The sequence below is a fragment of the Oncorhynchus mykiss genome, chromosome 19 (genome assembly GCF_057628025.1).
Source record: "Oncorhynchus mykiss isolate SJ-2025 chromosome 19, ASM5762802v1, whole genome shotgun sequence".
Taxonomy (NCBI): Eukaryota; Metazoa; Chordata; class Actinopteri; order Salmoniformes; family Salmonidae; genus Oncorhynchus; species Oncorhynchus mykiss.
In genome coordinates, this window is record NC_143040.1 from 50,026,306 (window position 1) to 50,050,393 (window position 24,088).

Below are 24,088 nucleotides of genomic sequence, written 5' to 3' on the forward strand. Positions count from 1 at the left end.
ACATTTCAACTTCAATCAGGTATCTTCAGAGTTGAAACATCCCAAGGATCCCTGATAGCATGGACCAGGCAGTCTGGATTAAACATCTCAATAGTATACTATAATTGCAATACACCTGTAAATGCTCAGTTTCAGAAACAATAGTAATTCAATATAATCCACTGGCATTAGTTGAGGCTTGTAAATCATTTTGGGAAGTTTTCCCTAAAACATGAGACCGCTACAGTGCTTTTTTGGACTGGTAACCTACATCAACAGAGGACAGAGATAGGGTTTGGTTACATTTGGTTATAAAGCTAATCCCTTTGAAGCCAAGGGAAAAGCAACCCAGACGAAAGATGCACTGTTTCGCTCTAAGACTCTCTCTCCTGAATGTGTTTTCACAGATGTTGCTCTTTCCCATAAAATAAAGCAACAAAAGTAAAGTGGCCTACCAACCGAACGAAACACACATTTGTTCACTTTTTCCTTTCATCCTACTCGTCCATTTTCCTGAACTTTCAGGTAACATTCAAGTATTGAGAGGCCAGGCAACAGTAAAATCATTCATGTTTATTTCCATAATTTCCTGGCCACATAAAAAACAAAAGTATGCACAGAAAAAAAACAACCCATAACACACAGGATCTGAAACGAGACTAACCAATCAGATTTTTTACTGAATAAGCAGAACAAATTTAAGGACAACAATACACAGTTAAAGAAGCACGATTTCAACGTCCAAAATCGGTTAGAATTTGCATTCCTTTTTTTACCCCTCCAAACAACATTATATAAAGAAAATAGATATATGCACTGTACAGATAACTTTGCTTTTTAGATCCTGTGTTTCAAATGAATAAATGAAATACATTGATTGTACAAAACATTAAGAACACCTGCTTTTCCATGACAGACTGACAAGGTGAATCTATGTGAACGCTATGATCCCTTATTGATGTCACTTGTTAAATCTACTTCAAATCAGTGCCGATTAAGGGAGGAGACAAGATAAATAAGGATTTTTAAGCCTTAAGACAATTGAGACATGGATTGTGTATGTACGCCATTAAGAGGGTGAATGGGAAAGACAAAATATTGAAGTGCCTTTGAACAGGGTATGGTAGTAGGTGCCAGGCACACCAGTTTGTGTCAAGAACTGCAACGCTGCTAGGTTTTTCATGCTCAACCGTTTCCCGTGTGAATCAAGAATAGTCCAGCAACCAAAGGACATCCAGCTAACTTGACACTACTGTGGGAAGCATGGAATGTTTTCAACACCTTGTGGAATCCATGCCCCGACAAATTGAGGCTGTTCTGAGGGCAAAAGGGGGGTGTAACTCCTTATTAGGAAGGTGTTCCTAATGTTTGGTATACTCAATGTATATTGTTTTACATTTTAGATTTCAGAACTAGATCAGAGTAGTGATGGATTAAAGTTTCATGAAATCTAAAATTTGATGAGTCACTCATTTAATGCCGCAATGTAGAGCAAGACATTTCCATTACGGATTAGATATGTCAGTGACCGGCTCAGAGTAAGTCTCTGCCCACTGAGCACAGACGTCAGCTCGACGTCTATTCTATGTTGGTTCAAGTAATTTCATTGATTAGATGTAGAAACAACGTTGATTCAACCTGTTTTCGCCCAGTGGGTGGTTAATCCACCCTATTGCAGGATGAAGCCTCAGCTTCCCCAAAATAATCAGACCACACTCATCACTTTAGATAGGCATGAGCATTCTTTCAGCGATCTTGGGATTAATATAGATTTTCGCAACATTGGGTAGGTTTCTAGGGTTACCCAGATTATATGCAAGGTCATAAAAGCCAACTTTCATAAGAACAGATCTGATATGTTATTTAGCCCTAAGCATTCAAAAGTTCTCAGCCCAAAGCTAATCAAAAACAATAATGTGAAAGAAAGAGACAATATGTTTGAGAAGAGACTAGATTAACCCTAGACCAAAATTGTCTTTGTTCATACTTGAGCAGGCAAAAATACTTTAATGGGACTAAAAGCAGTCAAAGCTCAATCTTAGCTCCTTAAGGCTGCCAGTCTAGACTGCATCTCCTCAATGTCCTCCTCCGACTCATCCTCTGAGGCTGCGGCAGGAGGCTCCATTTCAGGTAGGGCGTCTGTGACTTTGCTAGGCGCTTTGCCAAGGGCGCCTAATATGGAACAAAACACCAGGGGTCAGCATGTACAACATTACATTTTTACCATCAGCCCCCACCAGACAGGTGAACATTTACAGCCCCAAACAACTTTTTGAGACCAGTTTCATTACCAGAAGGACCATCTTTACCTGCTGTGATCTCAAAGAGGATCCTATCAACTTCTGCCTCTGCTGCCTCCTCCATCTCATCATCCTCCATGCTTTCAAAGGTATCCTCCAGCATCTCCTCTATGATACCAGCCTGTGGGACATACACAGCACCAAAAGGTTATATCAATAATCAAACAATATTTACTAATTTATTCTTCAATATAAATTTGAACATAGTGCATAATATTGTTGGTTATATTAATTGTATGCTTGTAGCTTCAGATCGTAGCAGTGGTTCAAAACTGGACGGCTTCCCTGAGTCTCTCTAAAGAGGGTTTCACACCGGTACGTGACGCAGCAGCAATAGAGCAATGCACATGAGCAGTGATGGATTTATGTACCCAACAGTAACACAGAGGCCACAGTGTGTCAGCGGATATGTGACTGACCTTCATCATCTCCTTGGACAGCTCCCTCATGGTGCCCTGGATCTCTGGGATCTTCACTAAGCTCTGCATGGCTTTCATGACCTCTGTGCTCTTCTGAAGGGCGCCAGCTACACGCAATACAGCTGGAAAAATAACAGCAGAGTCACATACCAGACACCACCCCTTTGTAATGTAACACGCAGCATATTACATGTGCAGTACATATTCATATTAGGGCCATGACTTGACCACTTGGCCTGACCAGGAAAAACTCTGCACCCCTACTAGCTTCCAGTGTTACAAAGCATTTCTATTCATTTGTCATCACATTAACTTATCCTGGGCATTTTGTAACTGGTGATGCTACATCAGTAGTTTCCTTCACACTCACAAAGCTGGTTCTTCATGCTGAGGAGTACAGAGTTCATTTGGGCTTTGGAGGCATAAAGTTTGCTGACTGCACGCTTCGACTGGACCATCTCTTTTGCAAGAACCACACACACGTCCCTGTGTCCCTTTTTAGCAGCATCTTTGATGGATCTCTTTACCTTCTCCTCCTCCCTCTGAATGTCTGAGATAGAAGAGGAACAATGAGAGACCACTAATATAATGTAATATAACAAACTAATGTAGAACATTATGACAGAAGTTTGACAGCAGCTTTCCTTGGTGTTTATATTATTATAGTGTATTGTTTTTGCTCTCTGACATTCTTAAACCAATATTGGACTGGGCTTCACATAACGTAGCCTTAAAGTACTTCTTCTCACCTCGAATTTGTCTGTCAATCACTCTCATCTCTTTCCTGATTTTGAGTGACCATTCATTTACCTTAAATGACAGAAAAAAGTGAATTAAGCTTCAACAAATCACTAGTAAAATATTACACTCAGATGTGTCATTCACTGTCAAGCTTAAGGAAATGACGTGTAAACAATTTTTTCTTCTTTCGTGTGAATTTGAGGCAGAACCATGTACAGTCACGTTAGATTGATGGTCGTTTGTTTACATCCAAAGATGGTGCTGGCTGCTAGTGTGTAAATGAGCAACAGGCCAGCAGCCATAGCATTTGGGGGAATAAAGTTTGTAAATGTAGGCTACAAATGATTCCAATGCAAGTAGCTAGCAAACAAGCACGACTTATATTGAAGGCCATAAACTAGCTAGCAAGTTAGCTACTGTGTAGCTAACAATCAAACTGAAATGGTAATGTTAGCAACAATTGGCTTACGTTAGCTAACTCGTAAACTGCCGTAGTAAACGTTAGCTAGCTACATTACAATATTATTCGATTCAAGTTTAAATAAGACGGAGATCGTGATGAGAGGTATTGGATAAACGTCGCCCTTGTTACAGTACCATAAATAAACAGAGCAAGCTAGCCTAGCTGTTAGGTTCTGTACCTAGCTTAGAATTAGTTGTTTGGCTAGCTGTCAAGCTCGTGTCGCCCCTCACCAGAAGCCTTCCCTTACCAAGTCTTTTGGTGGTTTATCTTGTGTTTTCCCGAACAGTCCCATTTTCATTACAACGATTACGTTAGCTAACCTAGCTAAACTGGTAATACAGAACACAACAGAAACATTAGCATACACCCTCTACCACTTTCGGATCCAAGCTACGCCACTTCGCCTCCCAGGCCACGTTCCAATACGTCAATGCTCCACCCTACTGAAGTGATGGGGAAAAGTACCCAACTGTCATACTTGAGTAAAAAAAAGTAAAGATATCTTAATAGAAAAAAGTAAAGATACCTTAATAGAAAATGACTCAAGTAAAAGTCAATCAGTAAAATCTACTTGACTAAAAGTCTAAAAGTATTGGGTTTAAAATATACTTAAAGTATCAGATGTAAAAATATAAATAATTTCAAATTCCTTAAATTAAGCAAACCAGCTGCCATTTGCATGACCAGGGATATTCGGTTGAAGTGCGTGAATTTGAGTATTTTCCTGTCCTGATAAGCATTCAAAATGTATCAAGTACTTTTGGGTGTCAAGGAAAATGTATGTAGTAAAAAGTACAATATTTTCTTAAGGAATGTAGTGAAGTAAAAGTAGTAGTAAAGATATATATTTTAAAAAACTACTTAAATTGTACTTTGAAGTATTTTTACACCACTGCCCTACGATGTCAATCAGATGCATCAAACTCTTTACGTACCTGGCGGAAGTCATTCATTTTCAATAGAGCAGTCCGGAACGCTACGTTGGGGGTGCCGCGCTCGGCTACGGTGCGTTATGTGTACCATATGCGTTCAATATGTCCTACTTGTGCATTGTTTCACTGTAGCGAGGTACAAACAAAAGTACACACACTGACTCCAACTAGTTAGTTTTTAGCAAGTTGAAAAGCGAAGCACTACATACGCCAAGTACGGGGAAATGCGGTCAAAACGTATATGCGTCCTGTGGGCATGAAACTAATGTTGCGCTAGTTTATTCAATATTTAAAATGATAAGGTCGTTCGTCTACTTAAATCAATAGACCCTGGCCAAAGCATATAACTATATCAGAGATAGGCCAAGTAGATGTACGCTAATTGTAACACCCTGATCATTACTTATTACTTATCCGTATTTTTTAAAACTGCATTGTTGGTTAGAGGCTCGTAAGTAAGCATTTCACTGTAAAGTCTACTACACCTGTTGTATTCGGCGCATGTGACTAATACGTTTTGTTTCACATGTCTTGTGCTTGTCTCCACCCCCCGCCAGGTGTCTCCTATTTTCCCAATTATCCCCTGTGTATTTATACTGCGTTTTCTGTCTTGTCAAATTGTCCTAGCGTGGTTTCCGTGTGAAACAAGTTTTTGTTTTCGAGTCCTCCCGGTTCCGACCTTTCGGCCTGCGGTTCTGTCCCTTTTAGAATCTGCCTTGTACTACGAGCCTCTACCTGCCCTATTACCTGCTCCTTTGTTATAATAAATATTCTGAGAACCGAACCATCCGCCTCCTGTGTCTGCGTTTGTGTCATATCCTGAGTCGTGATTCTGTGTCAAATCTAATTTTATTTGTCACATGAGCAGAATACAACAGGTGTAGATTTTAGTGAAATGCGTACTTACAAGCCCTTAACCAACAACGCAGTTTTAAGAAAAAGAAGTGTTAAGAAAAAAATATACAATTAAAGTAACAAATAATTAAACAGCAACAGTTAAGTAACAATAACGAGGCTATATAAAGGGGATACCGGTACAGAGTCAATGTGCAGGGGCACCGGTTAGAGGTAATTGAGGTAATATGTACATGTAGGTAGAGTTAAAGTGACCATGCATAGATAATGAACACAGAGTAGCAGCAGCATGAAAGAGGGGTATGGGTAGTCCTTTGATTAGTTGTTCAGGAGTCTTATGGACAAATCTTTTCAGTCTCCTGAGGGGTAATAGGCTTTGTCATGCCCTCTTCATGACTGTCTTGGTGTGCTTGGACCATGTTAGTTTGTTGGTGATGTGAACGCCAAGGAACTTGAAGCTCTCAACCTGCTCCACTACAGCCCAGTCGATGAGAATGGGGGCAGTCCGGGATTCCTCCGATGGCATTGAGGAGTACACCACATCAGTCACTGGCTTCATCAATAAGTGCATTGAGGACGTCGTCCCCACAGTGACGATACGCACATACCCCAACCAGAAGCCATAGATTACAGGTGTCCAAGAGGCTTCTAAACAGCTTCTACCCCCAAGCCATAAGACTCCTTCCTGCACATCTAATCAAATGGTTGCCCAGACTGTTGCCCTGACCTCAACCCCATCAAATACCTTTGGGATGAATTGGAACACCAAATGCAAGTCAGGCCTAATCGCCCAACATCAGTGCCCGACATCACTAATGGTCTTGTGGCTGAATGGAAGCAAGTCCCTGCAGCAATGTTCCAACATCTAGTGGAAAGCCTTCCCAGAAGAGTGGAGGCTGTTATTACAGCAAAGGGGGGACCAACTCCACAAAGTGGGGACCAACTCCATATTAATGCTCATGATTTTGGAATGACAAGTTTGACAAGCAGGTGTCCACATACTTTTGGTAGAAGCCGCAGGTACACATTCAGCACCATGTACAGTGACATGATGAACGCAAACTAAAACTAAGGACTGGGGCGTATTCATTAATCCGATTCTGTTGCAAACAGATCTTTGGAAATACTGTTCTCTCTTTGGTACCAGTTTACCTTGTGTACCTAAAGGCTGCACCTGTTCAATTTAGGCCAGAACACATTTTGCTCAACGCATATTCTGTAGTCCACTACAGTGTTCTTGAGCTTTGATTGATTTGTTTACAGCCTCCATAATACTTTGGTATGTATGAACATTGAGACATGCTAGGCTAGGCTTATGTAACCGATGTGAAATAGCTAGCTAGTTAGCGGTGGTGTGCGCTAATAGCGTTTCAATTGGTGACGTCACTAGCTCTGAGACCTTGAAGTAGTTGTTCCCCTTGCTCTGCAAGGGCCGTGGCTTTTGTGGCGTGATGGGTAACGATGCTTTGAGGGTGGCTGTTGTTGATGTGTGCAGAGGGTCCCTGGTTCGAGCCCAGGTAGGGGTGAGGAGAGGGACGGAAGCTATACTGTTACACCTACATATTTGTATCATGAATGATGACATGACACTAGGGGCTCTATTAAATCCGTAATCGTGGAAGTTCTGCGTTACAGCGTGATTGAAATTTAAAGGCAATGTCACGCGTTAGCAGAGAATGCATGAAAGAGAGGGACCCGCCTCTACTATTTTACTGGTTTGTGACCCACTGACACCACCCCCAGTTAGAGGGGAATAAGGCAACCCAAGAGTTGACACACACAGACGCCTTACAAGTCCTCAACTGGCAGCTACATTAAATAGTACCCGCAAAACACCAGTCTCAACATCAACAGAGAAGAGGCGACTCCGGGCCTCTGGCCTTCTAGTCAGAGTTGCAAAGAAAAAGCCATATCTCAGACTGGCCAATAAAAATAAAAGATTAAGATGGGCAAAAGAACACAGACACTGGGCAGAGGAACTCTGCCTAGAAGGCCAGCATCCCGGAGTCGCCTCTTCACTGTTGACGTTGAGACTGGTGTTTGCGGGTACTATTTAATGAAGCTGCCAGTTGAGGACTTGTGAGGCGTCTGTTTCTCAAACTAGACACTCTAATGTACTTGTCCTCTTGCTCAGTTGTGACCCGGGGACTCCCACTCATGATGATGCTGATGCTCCAGATACTCAACTAGTATAAAGAAGGCCAGTTGTATTGCTTCTTTAATCAGAACAACAGTTTTCAGCTGTGCTAACATACAGTGCCTTGCGAAAGTATTCGGCCCCCTTGAACTTTGCGACCTTTTGCCACATTTCAGGCTTCAAACATAAAGATATAAAACTGTATTTTTTTGTGAAGAATCAACAACAAGTGGGACACAATCATGAAGTGGAACGACATTTATTGGATATTTCAAACTTTTTTAACAAATCAAAAACTGAAAAATTGGGCGTGCAAAATTATTCAGCCCCTTTACTTTCAGTGCAGCAAACTCTCTCCAGAAGTTCAGTGAGGATCTCTGAATGATCCAATGTTGACCTAAATGACTAATGATGATAAATACAATCCACCTGTGTGTAATCAAGTCTCTGTATAAATGCACCTGCACTGTGATAGTCTCAGAGGTCCGTTAAAAGCGCAGAGAGCATCATGAAGAACAAGGAACACACCAGGCAGGTCCGAGATACTGTTGTGAAGAAGTTTAAAGCCGGATTTGGATACAAAAAGATTTCCCAAGCTTTAAACATCCCAAGGAGCACTGTACAAGCGATAATATTGAAATGGAAGGAGTATCAGACCACTGCAAATCTACCAAGACCTGGCCGTCCCTCTAAACTTTCAGCTCATACAAGGAGAAGACTGATCAGAGATGCAGCCAAGAGGCCCATGATCACTCTGGATGAACTGCAGAGATCTACAGCTGAGGTGGGAGACTCTGTCCATAGGACAACAATCAGTCGTATATTGCACAAATTTGGCCTTTATGGAAGAGTGGCAAGAAGAAAGCCATTTCTTAAAGATATCCTTAAAAAGTGTTGTTTAAAGTTTGCCACAAGCCACCTGGGAGACACACCAAACATGTGGAAGAAGGTGCTCTGGTCAGATGAAACCAAAATTGAACTTTTTGGCAACAATGCAAAACGTTATGTTTGGCGTAAAAGCAACACAGCTGAACACACCATCCCCACTGTCAAACATGGTGGTGGCAGCATCATGGTTTGGGCCTGCTTTTCTTCAGCAGGGACAGGGAAGATGGTTAAAATTGATGGGAAGATGGATGGAGCCAAATACAGGACCATTCTGGAAGAAAACCTGATGGAGTCTGCAAAAGACCTGAGACTGGGACGGAGATTTGTCTTCCAACAAGACAATGATCCAAAACATAAAGCAAAATCTACAATGGAATGGTTCAAAAATAAACATATCCAGGTGTTAGAATGGCCAAGTCAAAGTCCAGACCTGAATCCAATCGCGAATCTGTGGAAAGAACTGAAAACTGCTGTTCACAAATGCTCTCCATCCAACCTCACTGAGCTCGAGCTGTTTTGCAAGGAGGAATGGGAAACAAATTCAGTCTCTCGATGTGCAAAACTGATAGAGACATACCCCAAGCGACTTACAGCTGTAATCGCAGCAAAAGGTGGCGCTACAAAGTATTAACTTAAGGGGGCTGAATAATTTTGCACGCCCAATTTTTCAGTTTTTGATTTGTTAAAAAAGTTTGAAATATCCAATAAATGTCGTTCCACTTCATGATTGTGTCCCACTTGTTGTTGATTCTTCACAAAAAAATACAGTTTTATATCTTTATGTTTGAAGCCTGAAATGTGGCAAAATGTCGCAAAGTTCAAGGGGGCCGAATACTTTCGCAAGGCACTGTAACTTTAGTCCGTCCCCTCGCCCCGACCCGGGCGTAAACCAGGGACCCTCTGCACACAGACAACAGTCACCAACGAAGCATCGTTACCCATCGCTCCACAAAAGCCGTGGCCCTTGCAGAGCAAGGGGAACCACTACTTCAAGGTCTCAGAGCAAGTGACGTCACCGATTGAAATGCTATTTAGCGCGCTAACTAGCTAGCCGTTTCATATCCGTTACACTCGCCCCCCTTTTGTCCTCCTCCTTTTCCGCAGCAACCAGTGATCCGGGCCAACAGCATCAATGTAACAGTATAGACTTTACGTCCGTCCCCTCGCCCCGACCTGGGCGCGAATCAGGGACGCTCTGCACACGTCAACAGTCACCCTCAAAGCATCGTTACCAATCGCTCCACAAAAGCCGCGGCCCTTGCAGAGCAAGGGGAACCACTACTTCAAGGTCTCAGAGCAAGTGACGTCACCGATTGAAACGCTATTTAGCGCGCACCCCCGCTAACTAGCTAGCTGTTTCACATCCGTTACACTGATAACAGTCATCAGCAGGGACTTCGTAACGTTGCATTCACGGTGAACTCTGCATATGTGGGTTTAATCGGAAATTATCTTTACATTTCTATTGTGCAATCTGTAATCTGGACATGTCCTCCCCACATACTGAAATTGTGTTTTATCCGCCACAGTGTTATCATTGGAATGTGATACAAAACGAGGCAACAGTGTGCTTTAGAACCATGTTGATGCCTTGGAGCTGTATGGTAGACTGTTTGGAGTGTATATCCAATTGGATAAAAAATATATAATCATAATATTATGTCCCCCCCACTTCTAAAACCAAAATTGCGCCCCTGATATTAAGGACAGGTAGTGGAAATAATTCTTATTCTGTAATAATTTACACCAGTAGCCAAACTACATGTAGTGGTCTGCAAATTGCATTTACATTTTGCCTAATGGCATGCTTCTCATGGCAAATTCACTTATCCCTATACCAGCAGACAATGCCCTACCTACACTGTCACTCATGATGTAAAGGCTGGTTCTCTTTCTAGGATTTCTAGATTTTTCTTTCAAGGATTTCTGGATTTTTCTTTCGTAGATGCTCTGTCGCACCAATCAAGTTCACCTTTGGTGACATGTAACCAATAACAGATAGCAGAGGGCGGGTTCTAGAGGCATTCGCGACTGCTCTTTGCGCATGTTTGCTTGGATTACCGGTTGTTACGATTGAAATTGAGAGAATCCTGTGGACATTTTTCCTCCCTGGGATTAGGTTGAGTGAGTTGGCTATAAAGATTTGCTTTACATAATAGCTAGTAGCCTAATTCAGTTAGAACTGTAAGAGCAAACTGTCTCAAATATATGCTGAAAACGAAATAAATAATTTAAAATAGCCTACAGTCTCGCATAGTGGAATATTTTATTTTCTCATTGGAAAGGTGTCAAGTGTCAATCGTTACGGAAAATTGCGCAAACTAACAGCTACACTCATTATGTCAGTAGTAGGTATTGATGTGGGTTTCCAAAATTGTTACATTGCTGTTGCGAGAAGCGGCGGGATTGAAACCATTGCCAATGAATACAGCGACAGATGTACACCGTAAGTATACCATTGACATCAATATATAGAATGTGATTTTGCTACGTAATGTTTGCGACTGGATGCTCGCTGTAGCATACCCTGATGGCGTAGTGATAAAAAAATGCTCCAACAATGGATGCTTCATGTGTTATGATGAATATTTTACATTGGATGACATTACATTGGATTGTATTTTTTCTTCCATGTAAATTTATAGTAATATTTGCAGTTTTGGTTATTACTACGTTATAACGTCTCCATTCTCAGAAGTCTTTGTTGCATGTTCATTTACCTAATGACCTCTTAATAATTGCAGCCGTCTACGTAGTGCTTGGAATGTGGCCTTTTTAGTTTCATTTGACACTTTTCTATCATATTCTGTGATATTGTCTATGTCTATATGATATTTAATGCATCGTCATAGCCTATATCGACATTGACCAAATTGTTCAGTATTAAAATATATTGTATCAAATCTCATGTCATATAGTTTAAAAAAAATGAATATCCCTGCATTACTCTAGTTTTCAAGTAAGCTTTGTTGTGGTGTAGTTTTTTATTCAAAGCGCATCAGCTAAATGTATAGCTCATTTTATTTCTTGCGAGTGTCATTGAATTGCTGGGAATTGACTGCTGTCATACACTTTTGCTCTCAGACTTAAAAGTACTGTATGACAAATTCCCATATGGACAGAATAATTTGTACAAGATAAATATAGGCTATAGATGGGCTGCTTGTAGGCCTACTGTATGTGAATATGACTATCACACACAAATGTTATGACATTGGATTAGGTGACTGTGAATACATGGGCATTTAGTTTACACCAATTCCTCTCAAAACTGCAATCTTCCCCTGCTCCTCCTAACAGGCCACTATGCAAGGTGCACCAATACTCTGCGTGAGTGAGAGGGAATGTAATGACCTGGGTTTTATTACAGGATGTTCTTGCTCAGCCTCATTCACAACTCATTTTCCAAATAACTTAACATCTGACATCAGACCAACTGCATAGCCCACAATCACAATGCCAATTGGGCATAACCTCAGACATAACATAGCATTGCAGTGTACAGCTCTCATAAAATTAATTTGATGAGGAGGAGAAGGAGGGGGAAGATGGGTAGGTTGAGCAGAGTAAGACCTTCAATACCAGTTGACGGAATTGAGTCTTCCATTCAAGGAACCTGGATCACTCTGTGTCAGCAAGACAATGCAATGAGCTGATGGAGGAAGTGAGTCAGTTAAATGAGTTTAAAAAGTGATATTTTAAATGCGGATCTTCCTTACACTTTGAAGGTGAACTGTTCTATCTTACTGTCCTAATTTGTCGTTTCTTCATAGAAATTCACTTAATAATCTGTAGATGTTCAACCTCCATTGCCTACTATTAACCATTAGGCCTATATTATATTTTTGATGTGTTTATTTGTTTTGGTTCCCCAGGGCTTGGGTGTCTCTGGCCTCCAAAAACCGAACCATTGGAAATGCAGCCAAGGGTCAAGTAAGATGATCAAATGAGAACAGTTTTTATAATGTAGTAGTATTATTGTGCAAATGTCATTTTGCAGATCAATACTTTTTTGGAAATGGTCAAATTGGTCAGCATCAGATCACATGACTAAAAAAAACTATTTATTTCAGATTATAACAAACTTTAAAAACACAGTCCATGGCTTCAAGAAGTTCCATGGCAGAGCGTTTGACGACCCATATGTCCAGGGGGAGAAACCCAAGTTGCCTTACAGCTTGCACAAGCTGGCCAGTGGCAACACTGGAATCAAGGTAACACCACTGTAGACTTTTCCACTGTGTTCCCTTTTCACTGCACTCCATTTTGAATATGTTCCCTTTAGCTCCATCACCCCAAGCTCCATTGTCATTATGTAAATTACTGTTGTTATTTTGCTCAATTGTTTGTATTTTCCAATGTGTTTAACCTCCAAACCATCTTTTTTAACCAGCACTGACACCATCAAACCTCCTCTGGTTTCAGCTGGTTTTCATATAGTCTAAATAGTCTCAACTAAAACTGTGTCCCATTCATAGGTCCGTTACCTGGATGAGGACAAAGTGTTCACAATTGAGCAGGTAACAGCAATGTTGCTGACCAAGCTGAAGGAAACTTCTGAGAGCTCCCTGAAGAAGCCAGTTGTGGACTGTGTGATCTCTGTGAGTGACAACAATATATATATACTGTAATACACTGCAAATGAAACTAGTCAACGTAGTATCAATATGCTACACGTGAATATACCTTGATATTAGCCAAAGTAGTTTTTTTCATCCCATTTCAAATGTATAATTTTCTAACAAGAGTTTTGTTTCACAGGTCCCAAGTTTTTTCACCGATGCAGAGAGGAGGTCTGTGATGGACTCCACCCAAATTGCAGGGTTGAACTGTCTGCGTCTGATCAATGACACCACGGCAGGTCAGTGATTCCCACAGAGTCATCAAGGTCATATTCTGTGATGGATATGTCTATAGCACAGGAGGTTGGTAGCACCTTAGTTTGGGAGGAGGGGCTCGTGTTAATGGCTGGAGCGGAATTTGTGGAATGGTATCGAATACATGGTTTCCATGTGTTTGATACCATTCCATTTGCTCCGTTCCAGCCATTATTATGAGCCGTCCTCCCCTCAGCAGCCTCCACTGGAGATTTATTGGTGGTAGTTGTCTAAATCATTCATGTGTATTTAATTGTTTCACATTATTTCAACCAACAACTTTAGTTGTTTAGGAATATCATTATCCCAAAATAGGCTGGAGTTCCCTAGAGACAGCTGTTTTTCAAGTTGTTGTTTTCTCACCTGTAATCAGCAGGCACTGACATTCACAAAGTGTACTTGAAAATGCCCTTTGTAGGAGCAATGTCTAGGCCTATAAGAAGCACAAACATATCATTGTATAAAAAATATATATATTTTATTGTCACACACACTGGGCAAGTGCATTGAAATGTGTTGTTTTACAGGGTTACCGTAGTAGTACGGCACCTCTGGAGCAAATTAGGGTTAAGTGCCTTGCTCAAGGGCACATTGCCAAATTTTCCACCTTGACAGCTTGGGGATTCGAACTAGCGACCTTTCGATTATCGGGCGAACACTCTAACCGCTAGGTAACCTATTATGTTATATTAGGTTTAGGGGACCAAAATGACTTGATAACACATACATTGCTTCTAGTCATTTCCATCCACTAAAATGCTCTTATTCATGCAGTGGTGTAGGGTTAGAGCAGGTGTCCCCAATTACATTCAGCCGCTGGCCGATTCTTTTCTTGAGCGGATGGTCGGGAGGCCGGAACATAGTTATAAATTATTTGTACACTGCAAATTGACTGCAAGAAACTCCAAACAGATATAGTATTTCACAAAAACATAATCATTTCAAATCTTGATTACATTGGGATACGATCACATGTAATAATAATAATAAAACGAATACATTTCATTTGTATAGCGCTTTTCATTAGTGTTCTCAAAGCTCAAAACAAATACTGATAATCAAACAAAATACAATAAAAATATCATACATTTAGAATCAGGGCATAGCAATAGTAGACTAGGTGCTAAAATGACTTTGCAGATTAGGACTATAAAATAGTCTGTAGAAATGTGTTTCAAGACCCGTTTTAGAAGTTCAAGTTGATGGAGTGGCTCACAGATGGTCAGGGAGAGCAATTCATAGAGGAGGGGCAAGGGAGTAGAAGCCTCACTCCCCATAGTACAAAGACGTGTCTTGCGGACTCAAAGTAGTATGCCTCTATTTATGCATGGGAATACTTAGGAAAATATTTCCTAAATTAAAATCACTTTACGCTCATTTCCTGGTGATTGTAGAGTCTTTTATGTCCAAGAACATTGTTTTTATTTAAACATTTTTTTTTTTTACAAAGTTTGTCTCTTTTTGAGGAACCCTGCATTAGAGTGTCTCTCTCAATTTGTTGTTTCTAAATGGCAGTGGCCCTGGCCTATGGGATCTACAAGCAGGACCTGCCCACCCCAGATGAGAAGCCACGCAATGTGGTGTTCGTGGACCTGGGACATTCATCATTCCAGGTCTCCATATCAGCCTTCAACAAAGGCAAACTTAAGGTGGGTTCTTCTTCCTAAAGAAGCAGAGGCAGTCTATCACTATTTATCACTATTTCCCACCTGTATTTTTCTTTATCTCTTCCATATGTAACCCCTAATTGTCTGGTCAATTAACCAGGTACTGGCCACAGCCTTTGATCCCTACCTGGGCGGGCGTAACTTTGATGAGGTACTTGTGGAGCACTTCTGCGAGGAGTTCAAGGCAAGGTACAAGCTGAACGTGAAGGAGAACCCCAGGGCTATTCTGCGGCTGTCTCAGGAGTGCGAGAAACTGAAGAAGTTGATGAGTGCCAACTGCTCTGACCTTCCCATTAACATTGAGTGCTTCATGAATGACATTGATGTGACAGGCAAGATGAACAGGTACACATATGGATTTGTGACTCCTTTGTTTAGCTTCCTATAGAGATGTATATGCAATAATAATCATTCCACTTTCCCCCTTCTTTTCTTTTTCAGAGTCCAGTTTGAAGAACTGTGTGCCCCATTCTTGATGAGAGTAGAGGCGCCATTGAAAGCAGTTATTGAACAATCAAGTATGTCATTTTTATCAAATCTAATTTGATTTAGTTGATGAACATTCAGTGATAGAGATAGTACATTTGAATTCAATAGTAAAACTGAAAATGTATTATTTGACCCTCTCTGTGTGGGTGTGTGTGTGTGTGTGTGTGTGTGTTTTGTGTCAGAGCTGAGCCGGGATGAGATCTATGCAGTGGAGGTGGTAGGAGGAGCCACCAGGATCCCTTCCATTAAAGAGAGAATCTCCAAGTTCTTTGGCAAAGATGTCAGCACCACACTCAACGCAGATGAGGCTGTGGCACGGGGCTGCGCTCTTCAGGTGCTCACTTCCCTCTCCTCTTACAGTGATTGAAACCTCAGCCATCAATTTTATATGCAGCTGATGAATAATTTGCTGGAATATTTGGTGTGTAACAAAGTGATTGTGTGTTTGTGTCCTTGTTTTGGTGTGTGTTGTATGTGTGTGTGTGTGTAGTGTGCAATTCTGTCCCCAGCGTTTAAGGTGCGTGAATTCTCTATCACTGATGTGGTTCCCTTTCCCATAACCCTACGCTGGAAGTCCCCCACAGAAGATGGAGTCGGGTAAGGGCACATACTGAGCTGGCTCTATAGAAAGAAACGTTCATTTGTGGGTACTGTGTTGTTTGTAATAAGATGCGAAGACATTACAACACAGGGATTTCCAGGTCCTCATTCAACACCACTGTCTGTTCTACAGAGAATGTGAGGTGTACAGTAAGAACCATGCAGCACCCTTCTCCAAAGTCATCACCTTCCACAAGGACGAGCCCTTTGACTTGGAAGCGTTCTACAGCCTCCCACAGGAGCTGCCTTACCCGGACATCAGGATAGGTACACCTGCTTATTCAACTAAGCCCTCTGCAGTTCATAGAGGTCTTCTTTCATCTTTGATGTACCTGTTCAAGGAATTGGAAGGTGGTCTCACTGAACGTAAAATATTTAGCTGTTACACCCTGGCTGGCACTTAGCTATTCTGCCTTGAGATCCCCTTACAAGACAGCTACTATATGTCTGTCCTGTGGTTGGCTATTTGCAATTGTTTCTTGGTGGCCTGCCTGATGACGAACATTTAAACCATATAGTGGGGGTCATCATCCTCCTTCCCCTGTCAATTCTCCAGTGTGTTTGTGTAATTTAATGTTACTCCATCAGGTGTGACATTTGAATGTCTCTCCACCTGCCTCATCCTTTCTGGCTTTCTCAGGGCATTTTTCTGTTCAGAATGTGGTGCCCCAGCCTGATGGAAACAGCTCCAAAGTGAAGGTCAAAGTGCTCATAAACGTGCATGGCATCTTCAGTGTTTCCAGCGCCTCCCTGATCGAGAAGCAGAAGGGTGAAGGAGAGGATGTTCAGATGGACATGGAAGCCACTGTGCAGAATGAAGGAAGGCCAGAGGACCAGGTAACAGAAAGAGAATGAGTGTGAAGTTTTCACCTGAATTTCACACTCTATTTTAAGATTTAAGAACGCATGTCAAAGAAGCCGTTGTTTTAATCTTCCCATTTGAATGTCTTATGTCTAAGACATAGAGCACTGATATGACTTCATGTCTTTACCTGTGTGGTTATTTTTACTCAAGACCATTTTCTCTCTATTCCTGGCTCTTGAAGCTGCACCCCTTTCCTCCCATTGAAGATGACATCTATAACGATATTAACTATATGGGGGAGGTTTTGTGGTCTGGTCTCATCTGTGGAGCACTGGTCTCATTAAGGTTCATCACATTGAGCCTGAGAGAATGTGTATGTTTGTATAACCGGGCTTGGCAGTGTGTGACGCCAAAGGATACATGGAGCCAGTGGAATAGCTATTAAGTTGAAAATACTTTCCACGTCTTCATAGCTCTATCCTTCATAGGCTGTGCTGTGCCTGTGTCTGCTATAAAAATCATCCTCCACTCCTTTGATATGATCAGGATGTCAGTGTATTTGAATGTGTTACTCATACAGATTATAACATTCTAATTGGCATCCTTGAATAGTAGATAGTTTGATTACGTTAACAGGAGGGGTGTGCTGCTTGAAGTAAGCTGATTTATATAGACGTAGGTGTAACATTATTAATTACATTACTAAGGTGTTCCATAAGTCAAAGCTACTGTAATTAGAGCAGGAGAGCAGCCAAGCGTTGATTTTAAGATTCAGGTGATGTTGCTGTGAGAGTGTCCTACTGTCGCAGACTAAAATGCAGGTAGACCAGGAGGGTCAAGGCCAGGGGGACCAGCTGAATGAGGACGCCAGCCCCTGCAGTAAGGTGAGTACGTGAATCATAAGAAACTATAATTACACTTCAACTTTTATGTCTTGTGAAGCATAAAACATTTTAAATTTCCCAACAAAGAACGGAGTCCCTGGTGAGAAGCAGGACCCAGCATCAGGGGCTTTAGGCAAGCCTAAAGTCAAAGTGAAAAGCACTGACCTTCCGATTCTGGCCAACACCATCAGACAGCTGGACAGGGGGGTGCTCAATGACTTTGTGGAGTATGAGGTAAGTCACTCTGAAGTCCCTAACTCCCCAACAGCTGAGTCAGATTCTCATCGAACCAAGAGAAAAGACTTACTGTAATGTAAAACTTACCTGCCTTGTTTAGTTCAAAGACATAAAACACAAGTAGTAAGGGTTTCTGTAGGAAGATGAATCATCTGCAGCTTTGGAACTGTAAAGGCATGTTCTACATTAGTTGTCTCTTTCATGTTTTATCTATGTTGTACACTTCTACAAAACTGGCAGATGATGTAGCTAACGTGCCCTATATTTCTGTGTGGCCGCCTGGGAGTGGGTATTAGAGGAAGCGGAAGGCTGATTTTGGCTCTCATTGTTGCCGACGTCAGTGTGCTGCTAACAGTTTAGCCTCCTTCACTGTCCCTGTCCCCATACCGGGCTTGATCTTCTGCTTCGCAGCACACATGACAGCCCTCCTTGAAAAGATGCTAATCATTTGAGCTATACATAAGGTACCCATTGGATAGGTCCATCGGTGACATTTCAAGCTAGCTGTGTTGTGAGCTTATGGCATGTGAGAGTGTCCTACTGTGTCCTCTGTTACACGTGTCTCACTTTGTCTCTTCCTCTCTTCCTCTCTGTGTCCCTCAGGGCCAGATGATCGTCCAGGATAAGCTGGAGAAAGAGAGGAATGATGCTAAGAATGCTGTGGAGGAGTATGTGTACGACCTGCGGGACAAACTGTGTGGCATCTATGAGAAGTACACCACGGAGGAGGTAAGAACCTAGATGAACAGTTTCCTTTTATCAAAGAAATAAATATGGCCACATTGAACACAGAATAAGTCTTTGGAATACATTATGTGTTTGCTGATCCCTGTTTTGGCCTTTTTCACCTTTCAAAAAGGACAGTAATCGTCTGACACTGATGCTCGAGGACACAGAGAACTGGCTTTATGAGGAGGGAGAGGACCAAGACAAACAGGTCTATGTGGACAAGCTGGAAGATCTCAAGGTTAATGTTTATTTAGGATAAAGGATTTCTATATCTAGCCTCTGCCTGCACCAGTCTGCTATTATAGCAGTTCTGAAATCAGGAGAAAGAAACATGAATAATAAACAAATATATTTGGGGCATTTAGGTGAACAGCCTGAAGGTTTAGGAACGTGACTTGATTTGAGTGATTTATTTGACTGATGTCCTTTTCCAGAGGTTTGCCCAGCCCGTTCATGACAGGCACAGGGAGCAGGAAGACAGGCCGAGGGCATTTGAAGAGATGGGCAAGAAGATCCAACTTTATATGAAGGCTGTGGAGCTTTATAAACAGAAGGTAAAAACTGGAATATTTTTATCTTATAGTTCAGCATCCTTTCATCCTTGAGCATCTTTGAGATCTCTTAGTTTTTTGGATAGTACTGAAAGGCATTGAGGGAGTTATTATACGCTGCCCGTGTTGAACTGGGCAATAGCCTGTCAACAGGCGAGAGCGGGGAGGCAGGAATGCGCTTCTCAAATGGAACAGTAATATGCGCTGCTTGGTCATGTTGTCAACAAGGCAGTATGGTGCAACTTCCAGAAACATACACCTCTTTTTCATAAAATAAATGTTTGCATTTTCAAATTAGTTTTCATTGAGAAGGCAGATAAACTGTTTTTCTCAAAAACAATCACTTTTGCGTGGGAAAAAAATAATCCTATTAAGTACTGCACGTGCTTAATTACATCACTTTTGTTTCAAGCCGACTTCACCGTCAGACAGAGCGGGGCACCTGGCTCGCGCCCAGGAGGCAGCCTGGTTCCAAATCTAACCCAATCAACTTTCAGCCATTGCATTATACATCTACACAGGCGCCCGGGCGGGATTAATCGAACCCCCTCCCACTTTAGAAACATTTAACCCATTCTATGATTAAAATGGTTTTGCTCCTCATTGGGAACATGGTTTCTGTGGAGTGATGTCATTACAGCTCAGTATAAGACACTAAAAGACAATTTATGCTTGATCAGAAAATGTGGTCAGAGGCGTCATATGGATGGTGTGACGCAGTTGCGGAGCCTCCAGAGGCACGCAGTACGACATCGCCGTGAGCCTCTCAGATCTTGTAACAATGCGGATGGCTCCGTATAGCTCCGTATTGTCTTGAACGGTTGACCGTAGGTGAGGGCGCGAGTTCCTGTATAAACACAAACTCACTTCCTTGACAACTTCCTTCACAACAGCTCTGCACTGCTCGGCGAAGCACAAGAAGTATGAATGACCTGACTTCTGCACAGACCATATCACCGTAAATGCTGCATGACCAATGCAGACGTCAGATTGACCATGCAGCGCCTTTAAAGCTCAGTGTGAGATGCAGTGAAATGAAGCTGAGCCCATTTATAATACCTCTATTTCTCTGTGAACTACTACAGTCGTTGCCAAAAGTTTTGAGAATGACACAAATGTTAATTTTCACAAAGTTTGCTGCTTCAGTGTCTTTAGATATTTTTGTCAGATGTTACTATGGAATACTGAAGTATAATTACAAGCATTTCACAAGTGTCAAAGGCTTTTATTGACAATTCCATGAAGTTGATGCAAAGAGTCAATATTTGCAGTGTTGAACCTTCTTTTTCAAGACCTCTGCAATCCGCTCTGGCATGCTGTCAATTAACTTCTGGCAGCCCATTCTTGCATAATCAATGTTTGGAGTTTGTCAGAATTTGTGGGTTTTTGTTTGTCCACCTGCCTCTTGAGGGTTGACCACAAGTTCTCAATGGGATTAAGGTCTGGGGAGTTTCCTGGCCTTGGACCCAAAATATCAATGTTTTGTTCCCCAGCCACTTAGTTATCACTTTTGCCTTATTGCAAGGTGCTCCATCATGCTGGAAAAGGCATTGTTCATCACCAAACTGTTCCTGGATGGTTGGGAGAAGTTGCTCTCGGAGGATGTGTTGCTACCGTTCTTTATTCATGGCTGTGTTCTTAGGCAAAATTGTGAGTGAGCCCACTCCCTTGGCTGAGAAGCAACCCCACACATGAATGGTCTCAGGATGCTTTACTGTTGGCATGACACAGGACTGATGGTAGCGCTCACCTTGTCTTCTCCAGGCTAGCTTTTTTTCCAGATGCCCCAAACAATCGGAAAGGGGATTCATCAGAGAAAATAACTTTACCCCAGTCCTCAGCAGTCCAATCCCTGTACCTTTTGCAGAATATCAGTCTGACCCTGATGTTTTTCCTGGAGAGAAGTGGCTTCTTTGCTGCCCTTCTTGACACCAGGCCATCCTCTAAAAGTCTTCGCCTCACTGTGCGTGCAGATGCACTCACACCTGCCTGCTGCCATTCCTGAGCAAGCTCTGTACTGGTGGTGCCCCGATCCCGCAGCTGAATCAACTTTAGGAGACGGTCCTGGCGCTTGCTGGACTTTCTTGGGCGCCCTGAAGCCTTCTTCACAACAATTGAACCGCTCTCCTTGAAGTTCTTGATGTTCCAATAAATGGTTGATTTAGGTGCAATCTTACTGGCAGCAATATCCTTGCCTGTGAAGCCCTTTTTGTGCAAAGCAATGATGACGGCACGTGTTTCCTTGCAGGTAACCATGGTTGACAGAGGAAGAACAATGATTTCAAGCACCATCCTCCTTTTGAAGCTTCCAGTCTGTTATTCGAACTCAATCATTATGACAGAGTGATCTCCAGCCTTGTCCTCGTCAACACTCACACCTGTGTTAACTAGAGAATCACTGACATGATGTCAGCTGGTCCTTTTGTGGCAGGGCTGAAATGCAGTGGAAATGTTTTTGGGGGATTCCGTTCATTTGCATGGCAAAGAGGAACTTTGCAATTAATTGCAATTCATCTGATCACTCTTCATAAGATTCTGGAGTATATGCAAATTGCCATCATACAAACTGAGGCAGCAGACTTTGTGAAAATTAATATTTGTGTCATTCTCAAAAATGTTCGCCACGACTGTACACCGCTGCTCTGTTGGGATTGTGCTAATTACTTTCCTATTCCATATTCAGGACACCTCTGATTTCCTTGTTTAGTCTTATCAGTCCTCTGGGGCCTGTACACACTTTTCAAAGCTAGTTAGGTCATTGTCATAGTAAAGTAATTGAGCAATTGTGACACTATTGTGACTTAGTCTGTCTCTGGGTTTAACCCAGGATGTATGTAATAAACCATCTGTGACATTTTTATTAATTGATTTGTTTGTGAGGGCATAGACAAGGTGATTTACTTAATGAGACAGAGGTGTGCTATCTCTAATTGTTTTGTTTCCTATCTACACTCAGGATGAGCGTTACCAGCATCTGAATGCTGAGGAGATGAGAAACATGGAGAAGTGTTTAAATGAAAGCATGGCCTGGATAAACAGCAAGATGAATGCCCAGAGCCAACTCACCATCGCCCAGGACCCAGTCGTCAAAGTAGCAGACATAATTTCCAAAATACAGGTGTGTGATAAGTGTAAATGATTTGACCATATGACATACTATTGGCCCATCGTCACCAGGTACTGATTATTTTACTAATACTGCATCCACCTATCTTCCACATATACCTATACTTTAGGAACTGGATGAAGTATGCAACCCAGTTGTCAACCGGCCGAAGCCCAAAGCAGATGACGTGTCAGAGGAGAATGACGAGAGCAACGGGGCCCATAACAGCCCAAGGCAAGGAGCTGGCGGGAGGGGAGTGGCAAAGGGTAGCAACCAGACAAAGCCTCCTTCAGCAGAGATGGAGATTGACTGAGCCCCTTTGTCAAATATCCTCTGCTACCAGCACTCTAGCACCCATCAGACCATTTTGACAAGGTCTACCCAAACATACAGTACAAAGTGTATCCGGGACCATTTTTCCATGTCCACCACCACTCAATGGACTGTTTTGTGCATTTGTGTTCAGAGTCCCCCTGTTCAATTTTTCCTTTTGATCTTTTTTTGACTTTCTCTACTATGTTACAACTGTGTGCTCCTCCCTCAGAGGTTAGACAATACCTTATATAGTCATTAACTGTAAGATTAGATATAGATGAAAACAATTCTGGCTCTCCTGAGAACAGTTTTTCCTAACCATAAGTGTTTGCATTTCAAAAGGCCCATAAGCATCAGATCTCTAAGGTGACTCTTACTGCACATAAGCTTGTAGTGGAACATAAGTAGAATTACTGTCTGAACAATCGCTATGGCTAATTAAACTATTAGTAAAATATGTATGCAATAATACATATTATATATATTTGTATTTAATATATGAATTTGAAAGGATGTCTGTATGCCTAGATACTGTAAATATTATTTTAGTAATTTAAACTGGCCAGTGCCTATAGTTGTGTATATAGAGGATGCATTCCTAATGTTGTTAGCGAAGAGAGAAGAGCAATGGGCTGGATGCCTATTCCTTTACTTATTTTCATGCATTTCCATATTTTGAGTCATGAGATTTAAAGATGGAAAGTAATAAATGTATAAATAAATAAATGTATGTACTCACTAATGTAATTCGCTCAGTATAAGAGCGTCTGCTAAATGACTAAAATGTAAATGCATTATTTGTCTTTAAGACAAACATTGTACTATTTCATTCCCGAGAGGCGCAGCGGTCTAAGGCAATGCACCTCAGTGCTAGAGGTGTCACTACTGACCCCTGGTTTGATTCCAGGCTGTATCACAACCGGCTGTGATTGGGAGTCCCATAGAGCGGTGCACAATTGGCCCTGCGTCGCCCGGGTTAGCGTCATTGTAAATAAGAATTTGTTCTTAACTGACTTGCCTAGTTAAATAAAAAATATACATGTATTTGACTAAAGTGCTAAAAAAAAGTGTACTCAATGATCTTCATATTATTTAAGACTTTTATGCTACAAAG

At 41.8% G+C, this 24,088-nt stretch overlaps 2 protein-coding genes across 4 annotated transcripts; one reads left to right on the forward strand and one right to left on the reverse strand.

The window, feature by feature from the left end:
• Positions 1-537: 537 nt before the first annotated feature.
• On the reverse strand, positions 538-5,648 carry LOC110497858 (charged multivesicular body protein 3). Of its 2 annotated transcripts, none has more exons than XM_021574291.3 (6): positions 4,838-5,648; positions 3,448-3,508; positions 3,069-3,248; positions 2,699-2,820; positions 2,289-2,400; positions 538-2,151 (listed from the first exon to the last, which is right to left on the reverse strand). In XM_021574291.3, exons 1-6 carry the CDS (start codon positions 4,853-4,855, stop codon positions 2,018-2,020), a joined length of 627 nt encoding a protein of 208 aa, XP_021429966.1. In that variant the 5' UTR covers positions 4,856-5,648; the 3' UTR covers positions 538-2,017. The 2 variants fall into 2 exon arrangements, with proteins under 2 accessions (XP_021429966.1, XP_021429965.1); XM_021574290.3 differs by lacking the exon at positions 4,838-5,648 and adding an exon at positions 4,150-4,610.
• Positions 5,649-10,768: 5,120 nt separating this feature from the next.
• On the forward strand, positions 10,769-23,700 carry LOC110497859 (heat shock 70 kDa protein 4L). Of its 2 annotated transcripts, none has more exons than XM_021574292.3 (19): positions 10,769-11,160; positions 12,590-12,647; positions 12,788-12,928; positions 13,193-13,315; positions 13,476-13,575; positions 15,107-15,240; positions 15,359-15,603; positions 15,700-15,776; positions 15,930-16,081; positions 16,238-16,344; positions 16,481-16,614; positions 16,988-17,184; positions 17,962-18,036; positions 18,124-18,270; positions 18,877-19,002; positions 19,133-19,240; positions 19,437-19,556; positions 22,510-22,671; positions 22,790-23,700. In XM_021574292.3, exons 1-19 carry the CDS (start codon positions 11,054-11,056, stop codon positions 22,970-22,972), a joined length of 2,496 nt encoding a protein of 831 aa, XP_021429967.2. In that variant the 5' UTR covers positions 10,769-11,053; the 3' UTR covers positions 22,973-23,700. The 2 variants fall into 2 exon arrangements, 1 of the variants encoding a protein (XP_021429967.2); XR_016488979.1 differs by having other exon boundaries at positions 10,777-11,160; positions 19,138-19,240.
• The last annotated feature ends 388 nt before the right edge of the window (positions 23,701-24,088 follow it).

Coding starts and splice junctions, on each gene's coding strand:
- LOC110497858 (XM_021574290.3), bottom strand. CDS start 4,200: ATGAAAATGGGACTGTTCGGGAAAACACAAGATAAACCACCAAAAGAC. Junction 3,509..4,149: donor ATAAACCACCAAAAGACTTG/GTAAGGGAAGGC, acceptor CTGTCATTTAAG/GTAAATGAATGGTCACTCAA. Junction 2,821..3,068: donor CAGCATGAAGAACCAGCTTT/GTGAGTGTGAAG, acceptor TTATTTTTCCAG/CTGTATTGCGTGTAGCTGGC.
- LOC110497859 (XM_021574292.3), top strand. CDS start 11,054: ATGTCAGTAGTAGGTATTGATGTGGGTTTCCAAAATTGTTACATTGCT. Junction 13,576..15,106: donor GATCAATGACACCACGGCAG/GTCAGTGATTCC, acceptor TCTAAATGGCAG/TGGCCCTGGCCTATGGGATC. Junction 16,345..16,480: donor CCCACAGAAGATGGAGTCGG/GTAAGGGCACAT, acceptor TCTGTTCTACAG/AGAATGTGAGGTGTACAGTA.